The 22,555-nt window shown below is 33.9% G+C and overlaps 1 protein-coding gene across 1 annotated transcript; it reads right to left on the reverse strand.

Annotated features, from left to right (window-relative positions):
* Positions 1 to 4,031: 4,031 nt before the first annotated feature.
* LOC145617921 (uncharacterized) lies at positions 4,032 to 12,515 on the reverse strand. Its single transcript, XM_081672688.1, has 9 exons — positions 12,214 to 12,515; positions 10,934 to 11,008; positions 9,201 to 9,280; positions 8,995 to 9,085; positions 8,780 to 8,884; positions 8,576 to 8,680; positions 8,442 to 8,501; positions 7,150 to 8,353; positions 4,032 to 7,052 (listed from the first exon to the last, which is right to left on the reverse strand). Exon 9 carries the CDS (start codon positions 6,501 to 6,503, stop codon positions 4,851 to 4,853), a length of 1,653 nt encoding a protein of 550 aa, XP_081528814.1. The 5' UTR covers positions 6,504 to 7,052; positions 7,150 to 8,353; positions 8,442 to 8,501; positions 8,576 to 8,680; positions 8,780 to 8,884; positions 8,995 to 9,085; positions 9,201 to 9,280; positions 10,934 to 11,008; positions 12,214 to 12,515; the 3' UTR covers positions 4,032 to 4,850.
* Positions 12,516 to 22,555: the final 10,040 nt, after the last annotated feature.

Genomic DNA, 22,555 nt, shown 5'->3' on the forward strand with positions numbered 1-22,555 from the left:
TGCCCACAGGAATCGCAGTGCGTTTTCCACAACCAGAGCATCCAATATATGCATGAACCCTATCTAAATCAGGTTCTGGTATTGTGACTTGTATCCGAGCAAATTCTTCTTGCATAGTGGTTGCTGGCTGTATTATACAATAAGATTAATGATATGATTTAGCCTGAGTTTTTTGGAATGTGTATAGATAATTAATGTGTTGATTGTTATAGGCTTTAGTTTAGGTAAAGTAAATGAATGTATACCTTTCTAGACCGTAGCTCTGCAATCGTAACAATCTTTTTCTCAGTGCTTGGATAACGAATGTTAAGAACTCTCTCTTGTCGCTTGAGTAGCAGCTGTGGATTCATCCTGGCCCTATAATAGCAGAATCATGAAGTTCAGTGTAATACTCTGTAAAGTGTTTGATTAGGTAGTAATAAACGAGGCTATTTACCATTCACGAAGTGCATCAGCTTTTTCTCCTTGTGGGTCACGAATAAATCGAGTGGACATGGTAGTATTCAGAGAGAATACTGGGGAAAAGAAGACATTTGGTGAGTTAGGCAATGTATAAATATTTATCGTTTTGTATGAATTGTGAAAGTAAAAGGTTTACCTTTTGTTAGCCGACTTTTCAGCGCGGTGAACCCTACGATGTGGAATTTTTCAGCCCAATTAGTTAGAGCCTCACATGGTTTCCCCGCAAGATCATTCCATGCTGAAATTGTAATGGGTCGTTCTTGGCTAAGTCACAGAAGAAAAAAAAAAGGCGTTTAGTTAATATAAAGGGCATTAGTGCATGAACAAGATATATTTAAAGGGTATGTGTAATACTGCACCTAGTATCGGTGATCATGATTTCACGGACTGGGCTTTCTCGTCCACGAATGTTAGGAACCATGCGAGGTTGGTCTTCCACAAAGAGCACAACAGCAACCACATCTAACACAGAGACAAGGTGGTTTATTTAAAATTAAACACTGACGAGTAAGCAAAGACCATGTAAAATTTGTTGTAGCGCAAAGCATTTACTGGTGTACGTAGTTTAGATATATACCATATCTGTTGTCTGGTTCAATTGCTCTTGGAATAGTAGCCAAGGACTGATATTTAGGCAGAACAGGACCAATTTGTGGGTCTAATCGTTGTACAACAGTTTGGTGCCCAATGGTCATTTGATATGGACGTTCTTCTAAGTTGAACTTGTATTGATCTTCAACAATAGTTATGGGTGCTTTGGAAATTTCGTAGTTGGCATCTTTAGCAAAGACATGCTCGTAAGCTTGAATCTGGTCTCCAAATAGGACACAACGCATCTTGTTTTTCTGATATATCAAAGTGGTAAGATTAATCACAAGTAAGTGTATGCATACCATACATTAGATATTAACAGTTAAAGGTTTGTAAATAGATAAAATATTTCCAAATTTTATATAAATTAAATAGCGTATGATCATCTACCTAGCAAGTGATCTTTTTACTTTGAAATTAGAGTTGTATAGAATTTTGGTTGGAACTTAGCTGTTGCTCAGTAGCTCTTATTTTAATTTACATGACTTATTTATTTAACTTAGTTGTATTATCAATTGTGATATTTCCATAGCGAATTCTATAATCAATATTTTTAAGTTTTATAAAAAAAACTACATGTGAAACAAAGCTGTGCACTTTTTTTTTTTTTATCAAATCATTAGTGTATTGTAATTTTTTTAGTAATCATGTTAGTGGGAGTATGATATAATTTAAAGCATATTGTATAAACAAACAGCAGCAAATGCACTGTATATAGGATTTTTTTTATTTTTTTATTTTTATACAGTTGGTGATTACGTGACCGTAATGGAGAGTTAAGTGTTTAAGTAGATGTATGTAAAGTATCCATTCAAAAAAAAAAAACAAATGTATGTAAAGTAATATGGCATGGGTATGAAACACACAAACCTTCTCATCTTCGAGGATAATAGACTGAAAGGTTACACCAGGTTTCTTGGGCGAAGGCTGAGCACGCCCTTTTTCAGCCACTTTGACTTTTACTTTGTAGTCTTTACTTTGAGTCGTAAGTTCATCTAGAGTAACAGGTTCGAGTTTCATTTTGTGCATGTGTTTGCTGCAACAATGTGAGTTGAAAATTAAATAAAGAAGTCAAGGCTAAGATAAATCAGTAGAAAAGTTTGATGGTTTGCAAGAGATTAACAACACATAGCAGTGGTACATGAATAAATTTGTCAAGGCTAATCTGATGTTGAACAATTTTTTATCTGCTTTAATCCTTTTCAGATTTACATGTATACATGCAGTGGTTTTTTCCATTATATTTTTTCCCTTTTATGCTTTTCTTAAATGGTAAATTAAAGTAGTAAGATAAAATCTTTTTGAAATGGGAATATTCTATAATGTGTGAAGGTGTTCTACTTGTAGTCATGTCTAGAAATGCATTTATATAAGGGAATGTAATAAAAAGCAGATTCTAACTTAAAGTGAAGTTTTGTTATTTGAGATGGGACATAGCAGAGAGAAAAGTATGTAGATTGAAAAGCTAACAAACAAAGTATTCATAAAATCTTGAATAAAATTCAGTGTAGCATGCATACATAATAAATGGCTAGTAAACAAATTCTCTAGTCTATAATTGCATTAAAGAGAAATAAATACAAGAAGTGCAGTGCAGCAGAAAGAATAAAATTCCAATTTGAAGGAGTAAATGCTAGTTGTAGATAAGGGATATACCTTTCAGAAGAAGTAGATTGCTGAGCTTGAACGTTGGTGCAAAATGAAGAAATACCAGGGTATTTATAAGCGGAAACAAGTGTAATATAGGCCACAATTTTTGGTTGTTTCTTAAAATATATTAAAAAAAATGCATACAGGGTAAGAAAATCTACACTTAACAGTGCAGTCAAAGTGGTAAGTATGGCAGGTAGAATTGCAGTACAATTTTTATAATAAATTATACATATTTAGTTTGTGTGTTCAATTTAGTTTTACTTAGTCAGTAAGAATAGAGGACTTAAACCCATATTTTATGGTAGAGAAATTATTATATAACCATGAAAAAAGGTAGACCACTTGTCAAGCAAGTCAATAGTACATAATTTAACTGTTCAAGTAAAAGTTTTTTTGACCATTGAATACTTTGCTTAAGCAAAAAGGAAACACTATATTTGTTGTAGTGAATGAGTTTGCTGGTTACATAGAAGTGAATTCTCTTTTATTTTATACATTACAAAATGGACACTTTATTAATGCAGTCCAATTAGTATAGGCCCAAGATTAAACCCAATAAATTGACTTAGGATGGGTATGAGATTTTTTCATTATATTATTTGTAAAGTGTTGGTACTATCTAAGTACCAACTGTTTCGTCAAAAAAAAAAAAAAGAAAAAAGTACCAACTGATTTAAACAAAATGTCAGTGTGTTACTAATAGGTGTATGACCTTAGTCACACTTCTAAGTACATTTACATTGTTATAATTCACTTATTACTATATATATTTAACATGAATCATACCTTAATCTCATTCCTGGTATTAATGCCTTAATCTCAGATATGGCACTACTGGAGAAAATATCCATGATCTCAGATATGGCATTTACATAAGGAATTCAGAACATTTGCTGTGATCAATACAGAAATGTCCAACAAAATCAAAGTAACAGTTCTAAAAAAAATTTAAAACGGGTGTTCAGTTAAAACCTTACTGTCAGCTGTGGGATTCCTTAGACCTGATCTTGTATAGACTCTGAAATGATACCTGCTAACTGTAAAACTTCATAGGAGACAACATTCTTGACAGCAGTAGGTGGATGCTGATCTGGTGGTTTTGCAGAGAGAACGTAAACATCTTTTGCTTTCTTGGCTCGAGACAGTGCGACATATAATTGTCCATGAGAAAAACATGGTCTAGGAAGATAAATAGATACTTGATTTAGAGTTTGCCCTTGAGATTTGTTAATGGTCATTGCAAAACTCAATTTAATTGGGAACTGCTTCCTTTCAAATTGGAATGGGTAATTAACTGAGCTTGAAGGCCTAAGATTAATCCTGTGTATGAAAACCTCATCTCCTTTGTAATGTCCAGTAGCTATGACACATTGAATGACATTTGGGAAGAATTTTTTGCAAATAAGACGGGTTCCATTGCATAAACCCGGAGAAGGAAGTAAATTCCTTAATAATATTACTGGACAATTTTTTTTAAGAACGAGCTCATGAGGACTCATGCCTCCTGGACATAAGCTATTTATGAATTCTATAGGATATATATTGCATGTATCATTTAGCATGATATCAAAGCTTTTGTATGTAACAGGATCCCCATCAAATTTTTCAATCATGAATGAGTTAATAGAATCCACATCGTCATTCATCGGTTTTAAAATTGCCCTCTTTGTGAAGATATCAGGGGAAAGGTTACCTTGAATCATTTCAGGAAACGTTGATGCAGTCAGATTACAGATTAAAGCTGTTCCAGTTTCAAATGAGTGTGCAACTGTACTTGGCAACTGCACATAAGCAGATTCAGTGTCTTGTAATTCACCATTGCCTAAGGCAAGCAGATATACAGAATACGGTGTATCTTCTCTGGCTCTAATGTTCTCTGTCAACTTAAATTTGATGAATTTCGGCCACAGATATGATGTAACAATACTTGATTGTATTGCTTCTGTCATTGTTCGGTGAGGAAGAACTGGTAGAACCTGTCTGAAATCACCTCCGAAGACCACGATTTTACCTCCAAACATGCTTTCATTGCCACATAAGTCTTGCAACAATAGATCTAAGGATTCAATGTTTTGTTTCTTTGCCATCGAAGCTTCATCCCATATTATTAATGTGGCTTCCCTAAGAAGTGCTGCCAAGCTACCCTACTTAGGGACATCACATGCTAAAGAAGCTTCACTGTCAATCGAGATTTTAAATCTTGAATGAGCTGTGCGACCTGATGGGATATTTGCTGCAGCGATGCCTGATGTTGCTGTAGGAAGCACAATCTTGTTCATGAGACGGATTTCTGCATATAAAGCATTGTACAGAAATGTTTTGCCAGTGCCTCCAGGGCCATCAATGAAGAATGCTCCTGATTTATGTTCAATAACATGTTGCATTATACTTGTGAATGCAACGTTTTGAGCAGCATTTAATTTGGATCTAGAAGAAAGACACTCTTCTGGAATAGATGCATCAAGAGCATCAATAATGTCTTTGGTCCGCCTGAACTCATCATCAAATTGGCTGTTTAAATGGTCTAAGCCAAAGGTTGATAATGATTTCCCCATTGCTTCTAGATGTTGTTCTATTGCTCTGACAGTAAGCCCGTGGACTTTGCCTGAGTTGTTTGGAAACTTATGCTGGAAATCTTCAGACAAAAAAGGATAGAACTTATACCATAGAGATTCAGGATCAGGTGTCTGACAGAACAGTAATACGATTGCAAACAGGCGGCGCAAAGCAGCGGGCATTTGCACAGCAGATGCTTCAGACAATGTTAAATTTGGTATGTCATCATCTTCTATCAGCCCTAGCTTCAAAGCAGCATCATGAAACGTTGAATATATTTGGCCATTGACAGTTCGAAGGTCTTCAAATGATGTAGGACTTCTGACATTCAATAACAACAGCCTTAGGAAGAACCTTTCACCTTCAGCAGGGAACACAAATGCTAACCGGCCTATAGAAACCCGATCATAAACTCTTTCTTTCCATTCTTTACTTCTCTGATCCCACCTAAAATGTTCACAGAATTCACCATAAAGGTAACCTGTTCCTCCTTCAATTGCTGCATTCATTGCGAAGAACTCGGTCAATTGAGTACGCGAACGCTTAGAATTAGAAACAACAGCCTGAAGCCTTTCATGTGGATGTAGATGCACAATCTGCATGTTAGGCAAATGTACTTGTAGAGGAAGAACAGGAGGATACATTTCAAATAAGTCAAAGCTAAAGATTCTCCATGCAGCTTCACAAGGAGACACCCATCTTCCTGATTGATATTGTTTAATCTCATCTATAGTATTCTTGTCACTGGCTACTACACTATATGCAATTTTATCATGACCTTTGTATACGTATTTATATAGATATTTAACTGCTTTGATAGTGGAACAAACTTCAACATTTATATGACAGTCAAATAACAAAGAAAGGTAAGGGTTATAAGGAATAACCCATCTGTTATCAAGCTCTGCACCTCGTATTTTCACTGTCTCCCCAGTCTCCCGCCTTCTATATATAGGGTAGCCATCTTTGTTGGTTGTTGATTCTGGTGCATATTGTCGTGGAAATTTACTCTTGCAAGAGAATTTCAAGCCATCTGGCCGCATGCATGAGCATTCTGGGTTTAAATCACCACAAGGACCATGCATCATATGTGAAAGTATGATTTTTCGAAGGCTCATATTATTGGCAGGAGGTATTTCAGCACACACGAACTTATCATAGTCAGCTGGGCATTTCATTTTGAATTCTGGTTTGAGAATTATTAAGAAGTGAGCATGAGGTAAACCTCTTTTTTGAAACATCGACAATGTAGACCATTGCAGCAACCTCCCCAAACACCTTTTTCTCCATGATTTCTTTTTTCAGTGCAAGTAACTTTGCTCTGAAGATTCTTGCTACTAAATCCGGTCGATCTTGTGCCAATTCACCAACACCAAGCTCTGCTTTTATTTCAGGCCAATTAGCATTGCAAGTGATGGTGACAAATAAATCTGGTTTGCCAAATCTCTGAACTAAGGCCATAGTATTAAGGTAACGTTTCTTCATATCTCGGGGGCCTCCAATGAAAGTTGGAGGTAAGATTACTTTACGGCCCACGTTGTAAGCAATAGATTCTCCGCAATCCAATGAATCCAAAATACCTTGATACAGATCAGCTCTAATGTTTTGCTGGTTATTGCGAAAAAAATCGAGCCTTGTGTTTTCAATCTTTACATACATATCAACAATGTATTGTTGAAAACATCGACCAGCTCTCAACAACATATTGTTCGGCCACATTTGTAACTTATAAGCGTAATACTCCCTTGGTGAAATGAATCCGTCTGATTGTGTGTTTCTCTTACATGCACCTACAAAGTCAAACAATAATCAGGTTAAGAATATCCGAACTGCAAGATTAAGAAAGTAGTACTACACATTATAATGTAAGGGAAGTGACATTCATACGTTTCCCTTCTTCATCCAACAATTCTTCAACAGTGTGTACAGCGCACGATCGAATAGGATCTGGTTATGGGATTGCTTGTCTGGCATCACATTTTGATTTTTTTTTTAAACCTTGAGTCCAGCCACAATCACCACAAGGGAATAATAAAGGATACTGAAGTGGATCATAGCAACCGTAGTTATGGTATATGCGATGAGATGTAGCTGATTTTCCAGAGACCATAATGTGAGGACTCAAGCTTTCGCTAGATGAACTACTGTCTGGCCAAATTACAGCAACATCATCTACAGCCGGAGCATTGTAAACACGCTGATCAAGGACCGTGTTCTTATGAAGAAGGATCTTTGTGTCCACACTGATTTGTCTTTCTTTCAATGACCGGAAGAACGTAGCATATGGATTTCGCTCAGATATACGCATCAGAATGTCTATCACATCTTGTCTTAACTCTGGAAAGCAACCTAGCCTATTTTTAGATTCTTGTTGTCCGTCGTAGAAATACAACTGTAAGTACTTTGGTCTGCTATCCTTGGGTAAAAGGTCGGGAACATAATGATACATCTGACCATGTAACTTAAAGACATAGATGCCTTTGTATGTGTTTGCATCAAAATTCCCACTTATAGAAATAAATGCAAATAAGTTATTGTATAACCTAGCATATGTTCGGAAATGCATAGCATCTTCTTCCTGAGATGTGAACAGACGTACAAGTTCAGGAGGATATTCATTTACTGCAATCTCTATATCTCTATCACCACAACAGAAATGCAAAGACTCATATGCAAATTTCTTTGCACCACACTTTTCACAATAAGAAGGAACAGGTAGCCGGAAAGGCTCTATTGGTAACTGCTTTCCTATAACAGCATCAAGTAGGGCTGTAAAATAAGTAGAAAATTTATGAAATAAATAACTATGTATATTTGTAAGGAATCTGTAATTTAAAAATAAAAAGAGTCTTGAAAAAGGAAGCGTTACTTTCACACTCCGAGGGTTTTTTTTAATTTTGGGAGCCTTGGATCTATGGTTGCCTGAAACACTATATAAGTATACAGAAGTATGAGCAAGGCATTTGTTTTTGGAAATGTTTTTTTAATAGTAAACTTTGTATACCTATTCATAAAGAATTCAGTGGCTCCTTCAATGCATCGACTCCTTTTAGGAACCCGTGATTGGATTGTGGTTTCAACTCGACATTGACTATTGCATACAATGCATGTATGTTAATAAACACTCACACAGCAGCAAAGAGTAATGGAAACTGAAATTAAAATGCAATTGGTAATACCTTTGAGTAAGTCGATTCACTGCATCAGAATGTTTTTGAGACAAACATGGCAATTGACCACTGCAATAATGGTTGGACATATGAGTAGAATGTTTACCATGAAATGAATATAGGCAAAAAGTAAAACACTATACCTAGCTCTTTGTTCCTTTCGTAAGCTATTAATAGATTGGCTCCTTTTTGATACTCTAGTGAGAGGAGTCTGTTCAGCTTGATTTTCATTGCCCTTTGTTGATGAGCTGTAGGAGTAAGTCAATTAACTTAGCAGAAATGGTTGGATGTATAAGTAGAATGTTTACCATCAAAATGAATAAATGGGCAAAAGTAAAACACTATACCTAGCTCCCTGTTCCTTTGGTAAGTTATTAATAGATCGGCTCCTTTTTGATACTCTAGTGTGAGAAGTCTGCACAACTTGATTTTGAGTGCCTTTTGTTGATGAGCTATAAGAGAAAGTCGATTACCCTTAGCATTTCATAATTAAGTTTCAGAAAGTAAATCAAAATCCTGCTAGTCTAAATTTTAGAGCTAATTAAATTAGGGATTGACATACCTAATAAATGCCGACTGTGATGATCGTTGGGCAGCTTGGTTTAGTCTCTTACAACTCTTTTGAGATAATCGGGGAAGGCCATATTGAATGTCTATCATACAAGCAGGAAACACTCAATAACAAGGAGAACTCTGCTATAGCAGGAAGGCCAGGAAACGATATGTAATAAACAATGTACTGGTGTTCAAATAAACATCTATGAATACCCATTATTGGAGGCAGTGGTCAAAATGCGTAAGTATGACAGTGATGTAATAGTTGACAGAATAACAAATCCATGCACGCTCTGCAAGAATAAAGAACAAATAACAAGCATTAAAAGACCAGGTTCTGTATCCAAAATTTATACAGTTGCAACTGAAAAGCAGATTTAAAAACAACTATAGTTTAATTGCTAATAGAAACAACATATAACACAAAATTAAATGCTCGATATATTATTGTTAATAAAGATTTCATTACAGCAAAATAAGTAGCCATACAATTGGCATTGCACAACAGCCTTGTCTACATGACCTAGCTCTATAAATTTTAAGTAGCTGTGTGCTAGACCTACATCAGCATAAAACAAAATACAAACTGAACTACAACTTGTTTAGATACTGAACATCATTTAATCAAACTTAGCACTCTTAAAGACAGTTTCTAATTCAGGTAAATCAACAACAAGCTGTCCTGAAGTTCCTTCCCCCATTTCCTTCTCATGAGCCAACTGCAACATCTTTTTCCGCTTCACTGGACACTTAGGCGGATTACTCATGACAGGAATATGTACTTCGTCATCATTTGGAGTCACATACCCCTCAGGAAGGACAGAGTTTAGAGGTTCAGGCTGTTTAGGAGACGCCTTAAGTTTTTCAACATGTTCTTTTAAAATTAAATATTTCTCTCCTATTATGCAACATTCTCTACTCCATTTGGCTGCAGTTCCATAGTTAACATCAATAATTTCAATGTTGTATCTACAGGCTATATGTAAAGCAGCCTTCTTTGCAACTCTCTGCTGAGCAATGCTTGCCTCGGAACAAGTTTCACTAAAAATGCACTCCATGCCAAAATTACTACGAGGACAAGTGACCATCACCCAAGAAATGTAGCCCTGCCCTTCTACCCAAGTAGTTACTATAGCAGTTGCAGAAACACCAGTTCTCTTTACGATAACCTCCAAGAACTGTGCATAGTCAATTGAAACATGCACATCATCTGCTGGTAAACTGCTTCCTGAGTGCGGTCCAGCATCCGACCCCTGAACTCCCCTATTCTCTTGTAGGATTTCTACACATTTGTGCTTAAAAAGCCTCACACAAAGCTGGTACATCTTCACACGATCATAAGTAAAATCAGATACCTGCACCCCAAACCGAGTAACTAATCTCTTAACGGCCTTATGGGCTGCTTTTTCACGAGAGTCATGAACTGAAGAGGCATCACCACCATAAAATAAGAAATGCCCTTGGCTATTTGGTCGGCTAATACGAACAGCAACATTATTCCTAGCAACATCTACAACTGCATAAATAGGTGGTGGAAAACGTAGCCATGCAGTGATCTTTTCCAAAAGCGACTCAAAAGGGATGAAAACTTTGTTTGGTCGGGTTGACATAACCTGTAATTGGAGTAGGCATGTTTAGGACTATGGATACTTAAGAAAGGGCAAACTTAGAAATGGACCTTTAAAACACATTAAAACACTCACGAATTCAGAATATCAGTTCCTCACATAGCGAAAACGAATGATACAAACATGTCGTCTCACATAAAAAATCTAATAACACCTACTAATACCTTCCACCTTAAACTTAAATTGTAACAAAACAAGGAATAAACACTCAATGCTTCCAGCATTGTCTACAATCACATAAAACAATGGCAGGAATCTATCATCTAACATGAAACAAACAAGTGTCTAATTGAATTTGCCGAAAATATAGGTGGCTACCTTTAAAGCAGGGCAAACAACTCAGACACTGCTTCAGCTGCAGCAAAAACACAACTACGAATGCTTTTATGAAACCTGTAGGACAAAAGGAAAACCAAACGTGTCGAGCACTTTAAGAGTGGGATCTTGAAAATAAAACGAACAACACAATTATAGCAAAGACAATTGCCACCAACACACCAAAAACGACAATGCAGCAAATCCGTCTAAAAAACAAATCATAATGAGAACAAGAGCACACCCTAGTTTTAAATCCAGAGGAGAACTGAGTTAAATAGACTGATTAGTAAGCAAGGACAGATATGCCTTAAGCACTATATGTACCATATAAATATAAATATAAATTCAATAACAAATAACAAGGAAACAATTACATGTATAGAGGGAAATGCAAATTAGTTAAACTGCTTAGCAAAGTAGGTGCATTTTCATGTCAACCTATAATTCCAGAACAATTGTCCAATGTAGATTAGACTTGTAACAAGAACCAGCAGGATTTACCAATGTAGATTTATGGTAAGGTATAATTCAGTTCAAATGTTCAAGAGTTTGGATTTGTTCAAGTAGTTCAAAAGGCTGTACAATTAAACAAGCAAAGCAAATCCCAATGTAAAACCAACCTGTTATCACCCCAAACCACCTCAATCACAAAATTTCACAGACCCTCACAATACAACCCTCACCTAGAACAAAATTTGCAAATGCATTGACATATATATATAGGCAAGCATTCATCCCATTAGCAACCCTTTACTCACCGACATTAGAAACAGAAGTACTACTTTAACAGCTCAGCATACACCCCAACCACAAAAAAAAATCCAAGCCTATTGTCAAAAGCTAAGAATATGTAGTCAAAGAAGAAGCAGCTACCCTATATGTACTAAATAGGGGCCAGAACTTTAAAAAATAATCCCCAAAACACCGACATGAAACTTTAACACAAAACTTAATCAACAAATAAATGTAACATTTTTTTTTTTTGAAAGAACACATAAATGTAACTAAGGCACTGTTAACAAGTAATCTGGAAAAAAAAAAATAGCTAAATGAAGTAAGCACGCACAAATGAACCACCGTAATCCACAATAACATCTACTAAAACATGTATAAAGCAAAAACTCACCATCACTACATTAATTAAGGGTAAAATGTAATTTAACACCACTATTAACAGGAATTGTGCAAAACAATAGCTAAATTAAGTAACCATCTAGAAATTAACCATTCTAATCCACTTTAACATCAACCAAAAAGAATGTACTCAAAAAAGAGCTCACCAAAAGCAACAGCAACGACCCATTGACACCCAGAAGACAACCATCGCCAACATGAACAACACCGAAAAGCCGTACCTTCCATCGTGAACATCCCACCAATTCGCAAATTGAACAAAGAAAAACTCTTGAACACCTGCAATTTCAATTTGTGAAATTCAATAGTATCCATACTCTCTACTCACCGTACCACTCAATGTGAGATTTGTAATTTATTTTTTATTCTTTTTTAATAGAATTTTTTTTTATTTTGCTTGAAGAAAACCCACTCAATGTGAGATTTTACCATCTGCAATTCTGTAATGGTCAACTACAAAGGTAGCCTAGCTAGCTGGCAAAAAAGGGGTTGGTAGATTGACAAGTGCAAGCAAGGGTATAAATGGCAAACCATTGGAATTAGGGGCAACAAGGTAAAAACGCCACTTTTCACTGTTCCTAAGACTAAATACTGTAGATAAGCACAGTATTTTTCGAATTGTATTTTTATAAAGTTTATAGATTTATTTTTATTATCTTTTGTTTTTGATATTTTTATTTTTAACATTAATCACAATTATCAAAGATGTTTATGGTTCTTGTCAAAAAAAAAAAAAAAAAAAAAAAAAGATGTTTATGGTTTTAAAACTACTCTTTTTATCAAAAAAGTAATCATTATCTCTCAAAAATTAAGAAAGTAATCTCTCTAATATCCACAAATGCACAAAGCTGCCCTAGACTGTGATGTCCCAAATAATTGCCATTCATTATGAATGTTATTATCATAAATGTTGCTTGTTTTATTTCATTTTCTGGTTGATTGAATTAGAAAAGGATATATAATTTTTTCAATCACGCAACTTTTTTTTGGCATATATTTGCCATTAAAAGTGATCTAATTCAGCTTAGCTCAGAAAAAATAGACTTCAATTCAAAGGGTCCAAATTGCTTGATTTAAAATCTCAAGATTAAGTTCATGATAATGTAGGAGACTAAATTATTGCCTTGCTGAGCTCAACCACAAGATAAGGGCAGTTGATGTACATGAAAGTAGGGGTGTTTAAATCCGGGTACCCGAAAGCGCGGGTACCCGGAGTTTCGTGTACTTGTCAATTTGTCCCATGTCCCGACCCAAATATCTCAGGTACCCGGGTTTCGGGTACCCGAATTATTCAGGTCGGGACATAGGGTACCCGGATCTTTTTTTTTTTTGATAAAAAAAGTCATGAAATGAAAATAATCCAGTAGAAAAACATATCAAAGACGACAATAATAATCTTCATCCATAATTTCTTATCAGTATAATTGAATAAAAATAAGTTATACGACCCCAACAATATCAAATCTATTGATGAATAATTGAGTATACTAATCCAAACACAATGAAAATTAATTTACTACTGATTGAATTGTAAAACACTAAAACCCATATTAAATTGGGTAAACATATTCATCCCTAATTAACAAGTATACTCCATTAATATATTGGAAACTTGTAATCTTGTAGATCTGTCCATGAGAAGTCACCGCACCTTACCGAAGCAAGCACATCACCGATTCTCTGTTGATAAGAATACTCCAATTGTTGCTAAGAATTTTTGTTGTTGTTGCTTCGATTTGTTGGATGGATAGAGAGAGAGAGAGAGAAATGGGAACGGAGAAAGAGAGACAGAGATGAAGGGAGACGAAGGAGAGGGACGAAGAGAGAGAATTGTCTTTGATTTGCTTCGATTTGTTGGGGTTGTTGTTGCTTCGATTTGCAGGAAGAGAGAGAGTGAGGTAGGAAGAGAGAGAGAGGAAGAGAGGGAGCGGCGGAGAGAGAGAGAGGGGAAAGAACCCTAATTTCATGAAATTAGGTTAGGCTTTGGGGGTCTGACGAAGTGAGGAGTTTGAAGGGGTAAATTTTTTTTTTTTAAATTTTTAATTCGGGTATTCGGGTACCCGTTTCTGAAAAAATCCGCTCCATGTCCCGACCCGGATTGAAGGCAGTTTTCCCGGGTCGGGAACCCGACCCGAAAAAACAGGCTTTTTTAAAAAAATTCCCATCGGGTAGTTGCCGGGACAGCGGGTCGGGACATTCGGGTCGGGTTTTTTTGAACACCCCTACATGAAAGGGCTTTATCATGATGTATTAAGAGGCTTTATCTTAGATTTAAAGCAATGATTGTTAATGTTTATGCTAATAATCCCACCAATATGAACTTTTGGGTTGGATGATCATTTATTTATATTACAACTCTTCGGATAATGATGTGATAAATGTCATACATGCCAGCATTTATATTGACAACCACTATTCTACGATAATTTTCTTTACGTGTTTTGCTTGAATTAACAAGATTTCTATAGTTATAACCAGTAGGTCCTTTATAGTTTATACATGTATAGAAAAGAGTGTATGATGTCAAGACATGGCATAATTAACTTGGCCTAAATGACTTCACCCGAGATTTAATTTTGACCCTTCTTAAAAAAAAAAAAAAAAAAAAAAAAAAAAAAATCATTTTGACCCCAATAAAAACGTTAAATCACACTGATCCTACTTGAATCATACCAAATCTTATATTATACACCCAAAGAGATCTGATGCGAAATTGACATGACCTAAAAAATTTTCTGAAGTGAGATTAACTCGATCCAAAATTAACATAAAATTAATAGCGGGATAATAATTTCATATTACAGAATATCTATTACATATAATATTGTCCCCTGCCTCCTTTTTAATAGCAGCATGATCCGAATGCCTACATGAAGGTCGCTACCTATTAGTGAAATAATTAACAATCAATAATAACATAATATTAAAACAGACACCAGGAATGACACGTGTCACTTCTTGATTTTTTTTCCCCTCCAAAACTTTTTTTCCTTTTTTTTCACTTAATAAAAATTCACTTTTTACATAATTGTGATTCACTTCCTCAAAAATATAATTAACTAAATCATTTAATTGTAGTATTCACTTCCTAAAAAAATATTCACATATATTCCATATCTTTTATTGTATAAAATATTATTTTATACCTTTTACTTTTTGATTCAAGGTTCAATCCTAGATATAAATTAAGATTCAAACTTTTTTAATTTCATTTAAAAACATGAGGATTATTTTTTGGTAGATTTTGAATTAACATAATAATTCGTTATAAAATTATGTAAAACCGTGCGTGGCACGGGACTTAATCTAGTTATAATCATAAAACATCAACCCTATAGCATATATTGCACAAAATCGACTCATTAGACAACTTGAGCTTGAGCTAGAAGCATAAATATGTCCTTTAAACTAAAGTGTTAGAAACTACAGGCAGAGCTGTTAAAAGCTGACTCAAACATAAAAATTAACCTAAACCCAATCACGACTCGGCCTGTTCGAACCCAAAAAAATGGTGACCCAAATTCGATATGACTCAACCTAAAACCAGCTTGAGACCCGATTTAACCTGAGGACTCAAAACCTGACCCAAAGATTACCCGACTAGCTAGGAGATGACCCGATTGAATATAACTCGCAAATTATGGACCTGAAACGAACCCTACCCGAACCCAAGAATAACCCTAACTCGTTTTTACCCATCAACACACGAATTCAACCTGACATTATTAATCCAACATGAATTCAACCTGACCTCTTATTGACTGATAGATTGTTGCAAATATGTCAAAAACAAATCTAAGCAAAACCTCATAACAATGTAGCAGGGTAAGTAGGGTCAAATCCACAAGGAGATGTCCATTATATTATTCAATCTAGCTTCTAAGGATTTGGAGATACTAAACAACATCACCAACTTCAAGATAAAAAGTCTAAACTAATGAAATTAAAAATATAATTAATAAAATGTCTAGGGTTGTCGTTCACCATGGTTTTTTTTTATAGTTCTAAATGTTTCAAAACATCATTAGCAATTCAATTAATAAAATATCGAGAGCAATTGCTAAGCATACGATCGAGTCTTAACACTCTCAAATCAACATATACAGTACGGTCGCTAACATAATAATCAAAATTGACAATTGTAGGTAAGCCTTAAGAATTAAAATCTTTCGATTCGAACTCTTATTACCATAAATTTATCAAACAATTGATCAAATTGCAAGATTAATAACAATATAACACTATCAATTAGAGTATTCAATAATCAAAATAGGAATAACATTAACTAAATCATCACACAAACAAGGATTCCCAAACCAAAGAGATAAAACTACTCAAGCATCAAATAAACTTAAAACTAATAAATATAATAAAGAAATCATAATTAAAATTTAAAAAATAAAAATACCTCAATAAATTGATGTAACAAACTTAAGAAAAATATACATGGAGGAATCAATGGAATTGCCCAAGAGAAATTATGACTAGAGTGAAAACTAAAACGAACGTAAACAATAATAAAAGGCATGAGGGAAAATAATCCCTTTGAATAATTATAATATTCTAAACTGTAATCGAAAAATAATTGAAGAAAAGAAATAAGAAAATATAAATTACATAAAACTATATCTATACTTATATATATTAAAAAGTGTTCCTAAAACGAAATATGTGCCATGTGACACCCTTCACATGTATTAGATATATGCCACATCACCTTTCACAGGTATTATATGCCACATCAATAAAATGTTTATTGCAAGGTTTGAACACAAGACCAATAAGAATTAAACTAATGTTCTAACCATCTTTAATCTGCTATATCCTTTAATTATGTTTCATATTCAACTAAAATAAACTAAATACTTTGTATCTATCTATATCTATACTTATATTAAAAGCGTTTCTAAAACGGAATATGTGCCACATGGTATTAGATATATGCCACATCACCTTTCACAAGTATTATATGTCACATCAATAAAATGCTTATTACAATAAGGTTTGAACACAAGACCAATAAGAATTAAACTAATGTTCTAACCATCTTTAATTTGCTATTATTGTTTATTAATGATTCATATTCAATTAAAATATACTAAATACTTTGTATAAAACATCAATTTGAGAGCACTTATTTAGTTTCATAGTTATTATTGTTCACTTTTATTTTAGTTATATAGTTTTATAAATTTAAAGGTCAAATAATATTTGTTGATATTCAAAGTAAAACCCGATGCATTGTCCGGGGTACACACTAGTTGTATTATTATTGGATAATAGAAAATGACGTGGCACAAAGACATGGCATGATGAGCTTGTTGGAATCGAGCAACATGACGAGGAAGTATATTTGTAGGGTTATGTCTCAAAACATAAAATAATATAGCAAATGTACTAGGAAGAGGGAGAAAGGAAGAGAGAGATAGAGGGAGTGAAAAAAAGGGTGAGGTAGGGCCTACCTTTTCGTCAGAAATGGTTTCACGTGCAAAAAGGACAAAAAAAAATTTGGGACCACAACTACTGAGAGTATATTTAATATCATTGTGGATTTTTATAAGTACGACTAAAACTGCATTGAGTACCACTGGGAGTGTATTTTGTACCACTAAGCTTTAATGGTATTATTTGAAAGCCTAATGAGACATTAGAACTTTTTTTTTAAATACCATTGAGAGTGTATTTTGTACCACTGAGAGTGTATTTAGTACCACTGAATCTAAAATGGCAAAATTTAAATCCCGTATGAAATGGCCAACCTACCCATGCGAGACACTTTTAAATTTCTCTCAACCCTCCGTTCATATAACCTCCGACATGACAAGGACGTGATGAGGAAGTACAAATGTAACATTGTTATGCTTTTGCAAATGCATAACAAATACTAAAATATTAAAAGTCACATAAAAAAGAGAGAAAGGAGGAGGGAGAAAGATGAGTGAGACCACTTTTAATTGTAGCACTGAAAACTTATACAATACCATTAGTTATTTAGTGATACTATATATGCACATAGTTAGTACCACTGAATGCATACATATACTACTGAAATATTTAATGGTAGGGATTATTTTAAATGGGATAGTGCAAGTGATATCTTGAACTCGGAATTGTCAGAATTACAAGAGGAAGACATCCTATATTGGCAGCATCATAAGACAGGAAAATATACAACTAAGATAGGGTATGCTTGATTTCAAGGAGTAAAGGCTACAGGTCTCGATAGTGGGCTGACAAGGGGATTCTGCAAGGATAACTTGAACATTCTGAACACGAAATCCTTTTCCTCTTGAAATTACCCTTTGCCTTGTTGCACTGCTTCTCCAAGGTACTCTTAGGCCTTACATTCCTCTCACCTTTAGGCCTAGCTTTTGGAGGATTCTTGATCTCAAGATCAACAATTTCAACCTCTTTAACAGGTTCACTAAAGTCAATTACACCTGATATGCTCTCAACCTTTTCTTTTAACAGATTGAAATAACACTCAACCTCTGCCCTTGCATTCAAATAATTCTGACAACTTGTTATCAACTTAACAAACTTTCTGATTGTTTGTGACCTCCAAACACTAGTAGCCACAACATTTGTCCTCAAAGTAGGTTCTTCAATACCATGACTACACATGGCAGCCTTTGTCCATCGTTTCATTATATACTCTTGTGGAATATTACGCACACAATGCAAATGATAAACTCGAAGAGAATGAGAACAAAGTAAACCAGTCTCACTAAAGTACATGCATGTGCAACAAACTGCATGTGTTTCTTTATTAGAAACAACTTCATGCTTAATTATATTCTTCCCAGGCTTCCAAAGAAGATATGAATATTCTGGAAAACGCAAACCATTATCAACATGATCATAAGCTGTCCCCCTAATGAACTACTCTTCAAAAAGCACAAAAGCTTGAATAGTATACAATGATCTTGCATGAACTAATATACCAATATTAGCAAAAGCTAGGTGCCTATTACCCCTCAAAGTATTGTAATCTCTTCCACCTTCCTTACTTCTCCACTCAGAAATGACATCAAGAAAAACATGATAAAAATCACATAAACCTTGAGTCTTATTAAGACGTTGTGAAACTGAATTATTAGTAGTTTCACTACGTTGAGAGGACAATATACCACCAGACCAATACTTCTTAGAATAAGCTAGACACCACATTTCCTTTATTTTATACAAATCACATAACCAATCATCATTTTCACATTTGTATTTATCCAACATCCTGTATTACAGAAATGATCATATATTAATTGAAAAATGAACAAAATATAAATTAAAATATGTACATTTGTATAAAGAATAATGATCATAAACAATATGGACACTAATAATATTATGATAACATACAATAAAAAGTAAACTGTATGATCATATGTAAACACTAAATGTTCATATATATATCACATAATAATCAAATATATCACATAATAAAAATAAAAAATATACACAAAAAACAATAATTTACCTTTTCCAGAAATATTCAAATTCAGCAGGAGTTTCACAATACTTCAAAAGATATCCAAACAAATCTGCAAAGCCTTCCAAAGCTCTCAATGCTCCAATGTGTTTCTTAGAATTTTGTTCAAGATGCCATACACATAAACGATGATGAACAGTTGAAGGAAAAATGTTTCTTATACCCGCTGCAATCGCTTGTGCTTGATCAGTCATAATTGTAGTGGGACTTTTCCTCCCCATAGAGTGCAAAAATTTGTTAAACAACCAATCAAAAGACTCGGTGCGTTTATTAAGAATAAAACCCATACTAAACATGACATTGTTACCATGATGGTTCATCCCAACAAATGGAGCACATATCATTACATATTTATTAGTTCTATAAGTTGTATCAAAAACCAACAAATCTCCAAAGTAATGATAATCTCTCATCATCCTACCATCACGCCAAAAAAAGCTAACTAAAGCACCACTATCATCTTGTTCAAAATCATAATAAAAATCTGCCTCATCCACATGTCTCTTGGCAAAATATTTAATCAATTGGTTACTATCACATCCTTCAATTTGGGTTGCTTTTTCAGATGAAAATGCATTATACACATCAGGAGTAGTAAAAGAGATATTAAGAGATCCACCAACCTCCTTCTTTAGAATCCTCAAAGAATCAGTAACTTTAACTTCGCTCAATTTCATTGTTGAAATGAAAAGAAGTTGCTCTTTATTCACATCCATTTGAGACCTTATCAAATGCCTTTTTTAGGAGGAATCATAGCATGATTATGAACCATTTCATGTCTTGTACATGTATAGACCCCTAAATGATCAATATGAAACTGCACAAAAGCTAAACAACCAGTTCGATGATCCAACTTCTCATAAATCCTTTTATTCTTACACTTATTATCTTTGAATCCCTCGTTACAACAAACAAATCTTTTCATCAAAAAAGAATCATCTCTTCTTCTCTTACTCTTCCCAATTCGAATTCCAAAACCTTTCCTAAAAGCATATTCATTATACGCTTCAAAAGCTTCATCTTCAGATTTAAATTCTTTATCCTTTAATTCAGACTTTTCTACTTCTAAATAAACAATATCATCCTTTTTTTCCACTGCACAAAGTTTTAATATACAATTATAAATGATCATAAAGAGTTTCATGAATGAACAATAACAAATAAATAAAATGTTCAATATTAAAACAGCACATGATCAATTGCAAAAATTTCAGCACATAATATTTTGAACAACATCTTCATTATTCTGCACATAATATCGATATAAAAATGTAAAAACAAATGATCAAAAATGACTTTGAGACTGAACATAAACACATTAATAAGTACAAATAAGAAAACATAAATGATTAATTGAAAGTATAAAATTAATCTAAAAAATGTAACACCCCCGATTTACTAGCTAATAATAAACAATAAATAAAGGAAAATAAACAACCTTTAAATAAATTTGCGGAAGCATACACCTAAATCGGAGGTATTACCGCCACACTCGACAATCTGTCAAGTGCTAAGGCTTACAAAATCCCAATAATTACAACCCAATAATCTAGGTGAGCTATTTGTACAACTTTACAAACTTGTTATAACAAACTAATCGAAACACTTGAGCTCCTTTAGCTGCGATCACTTGATCAACCTGCTAAAACAATCTCGTCTGCTCACCATTAAGGACAAATTCCAAAATAGATCGTCGCAGGGCCACCATAAGAAAAAGACATGACCGCAGACACAAGTAGCACAACAAAATAACACACACGTCAGCAAAAAGCTGAGTAATCACCATATATAAGAATACAGAGTATAATAGAATAATTAATATTACTAGCTCAATTAAATAATGTAGTTCAAAACTACATTACACATTGTACTCTAAAAATAACCTTTATCAACTCAACCTCGAATAATAATTCGAACCTTTACTCAATCATCTCATATGACCCATAAGTGTGTCATGCTCATTGTTCTATGCCTAGCCTTGGACATGGGTAATTCGAATAACAAACCGACAAGTATAAAAACTTGAATACTCCCAATAATTAGAAAACACCTTGAACCAGACCACATACGGGCCAATTCCCACTGTAGGGGACCATAGAAAAATATAAATAATATAAAGATTGTACCTCATTCTTAACTCATGATCATTATCTCATTACCAACATGCCAAGGACTTGGTCTATAACGCCGAGCCTCAAACCAAGAACAAAATAATAATTTCTCAACCTTTTGATCTCATACTTGATCAAATAATCTTTCACATGATAATAAATAATATCTCAATATCGGCACAAGTTCCCAATTCATAAAATATCTCAACTCTTATATGGCTAATACTAGTACCCAAAATTAATTAATTTTCAACCCAAAATAATACTCTGCATTAATAACCCTAAAACATCAATAAAACAATACTCCCTATAGCAACAACATTAAAAACCCTAAAAATAATAATCAATCATACAACAAAATAATACAACAATTAACTTATATATCAAGACATATTAACCAATATATACACAAAACTTGATCATCATAGAATAACAACAAATTATAATATTTGCACATAATTATACAAAAGAATATCACAAACATCTCCAAAAAGTTTCGTTTGATAACAAATTTAGAATCATCCATATCATCAATAGTATAGGAGCAGCACATAATCGCCAAAATAACATGTGAAATCAATAGAAACAAACGAATTCTATATTACGCATAAAATTATAAAATAATGAATATTATCATCTTAGTCATAGTTGATTACACGGTAAACACTTCAACTCCAAATAGAATAAAACACAAGAATATATATATCAATCAACTGCAACAGTTTAGAAATTGTTTGATTACACATATAAAAAAAAAATGATTAACTCCAAATTGCAGGGAATAATCGTGTGATTACATATAATAAATAATACAATCAAATTAATCAAACATCTCCAAATTGATAAAGTGTGATTACCTTTCAATAATTATGATAGAACTACGATAAT

This window comes from Chenopodium album, chromosome 26, assembly GCF_948465745.1.
Source record: "Chenopodium album chromosome 26, dcCheAlbu1.1, whole genome shotgun sequence".
Taxonomy (NCBI): domain Eukaryota; kingdom Viridiplantae; phylum Streptophyta; class Magnoliopsida; order Caryophyllales; family Amaranthaceae; genus Chenopodium; species Chenopodium album.

Excerpts from the sequence above, each read along its gene's own strand:
- LOC145617921 (XM_081672688.1), bottom strand. The coding sequence starts at position 6,503 with ATGTTTCAAAAAAGAGGTTTACCTCATGCTCACTTCTTAATAATTCTC.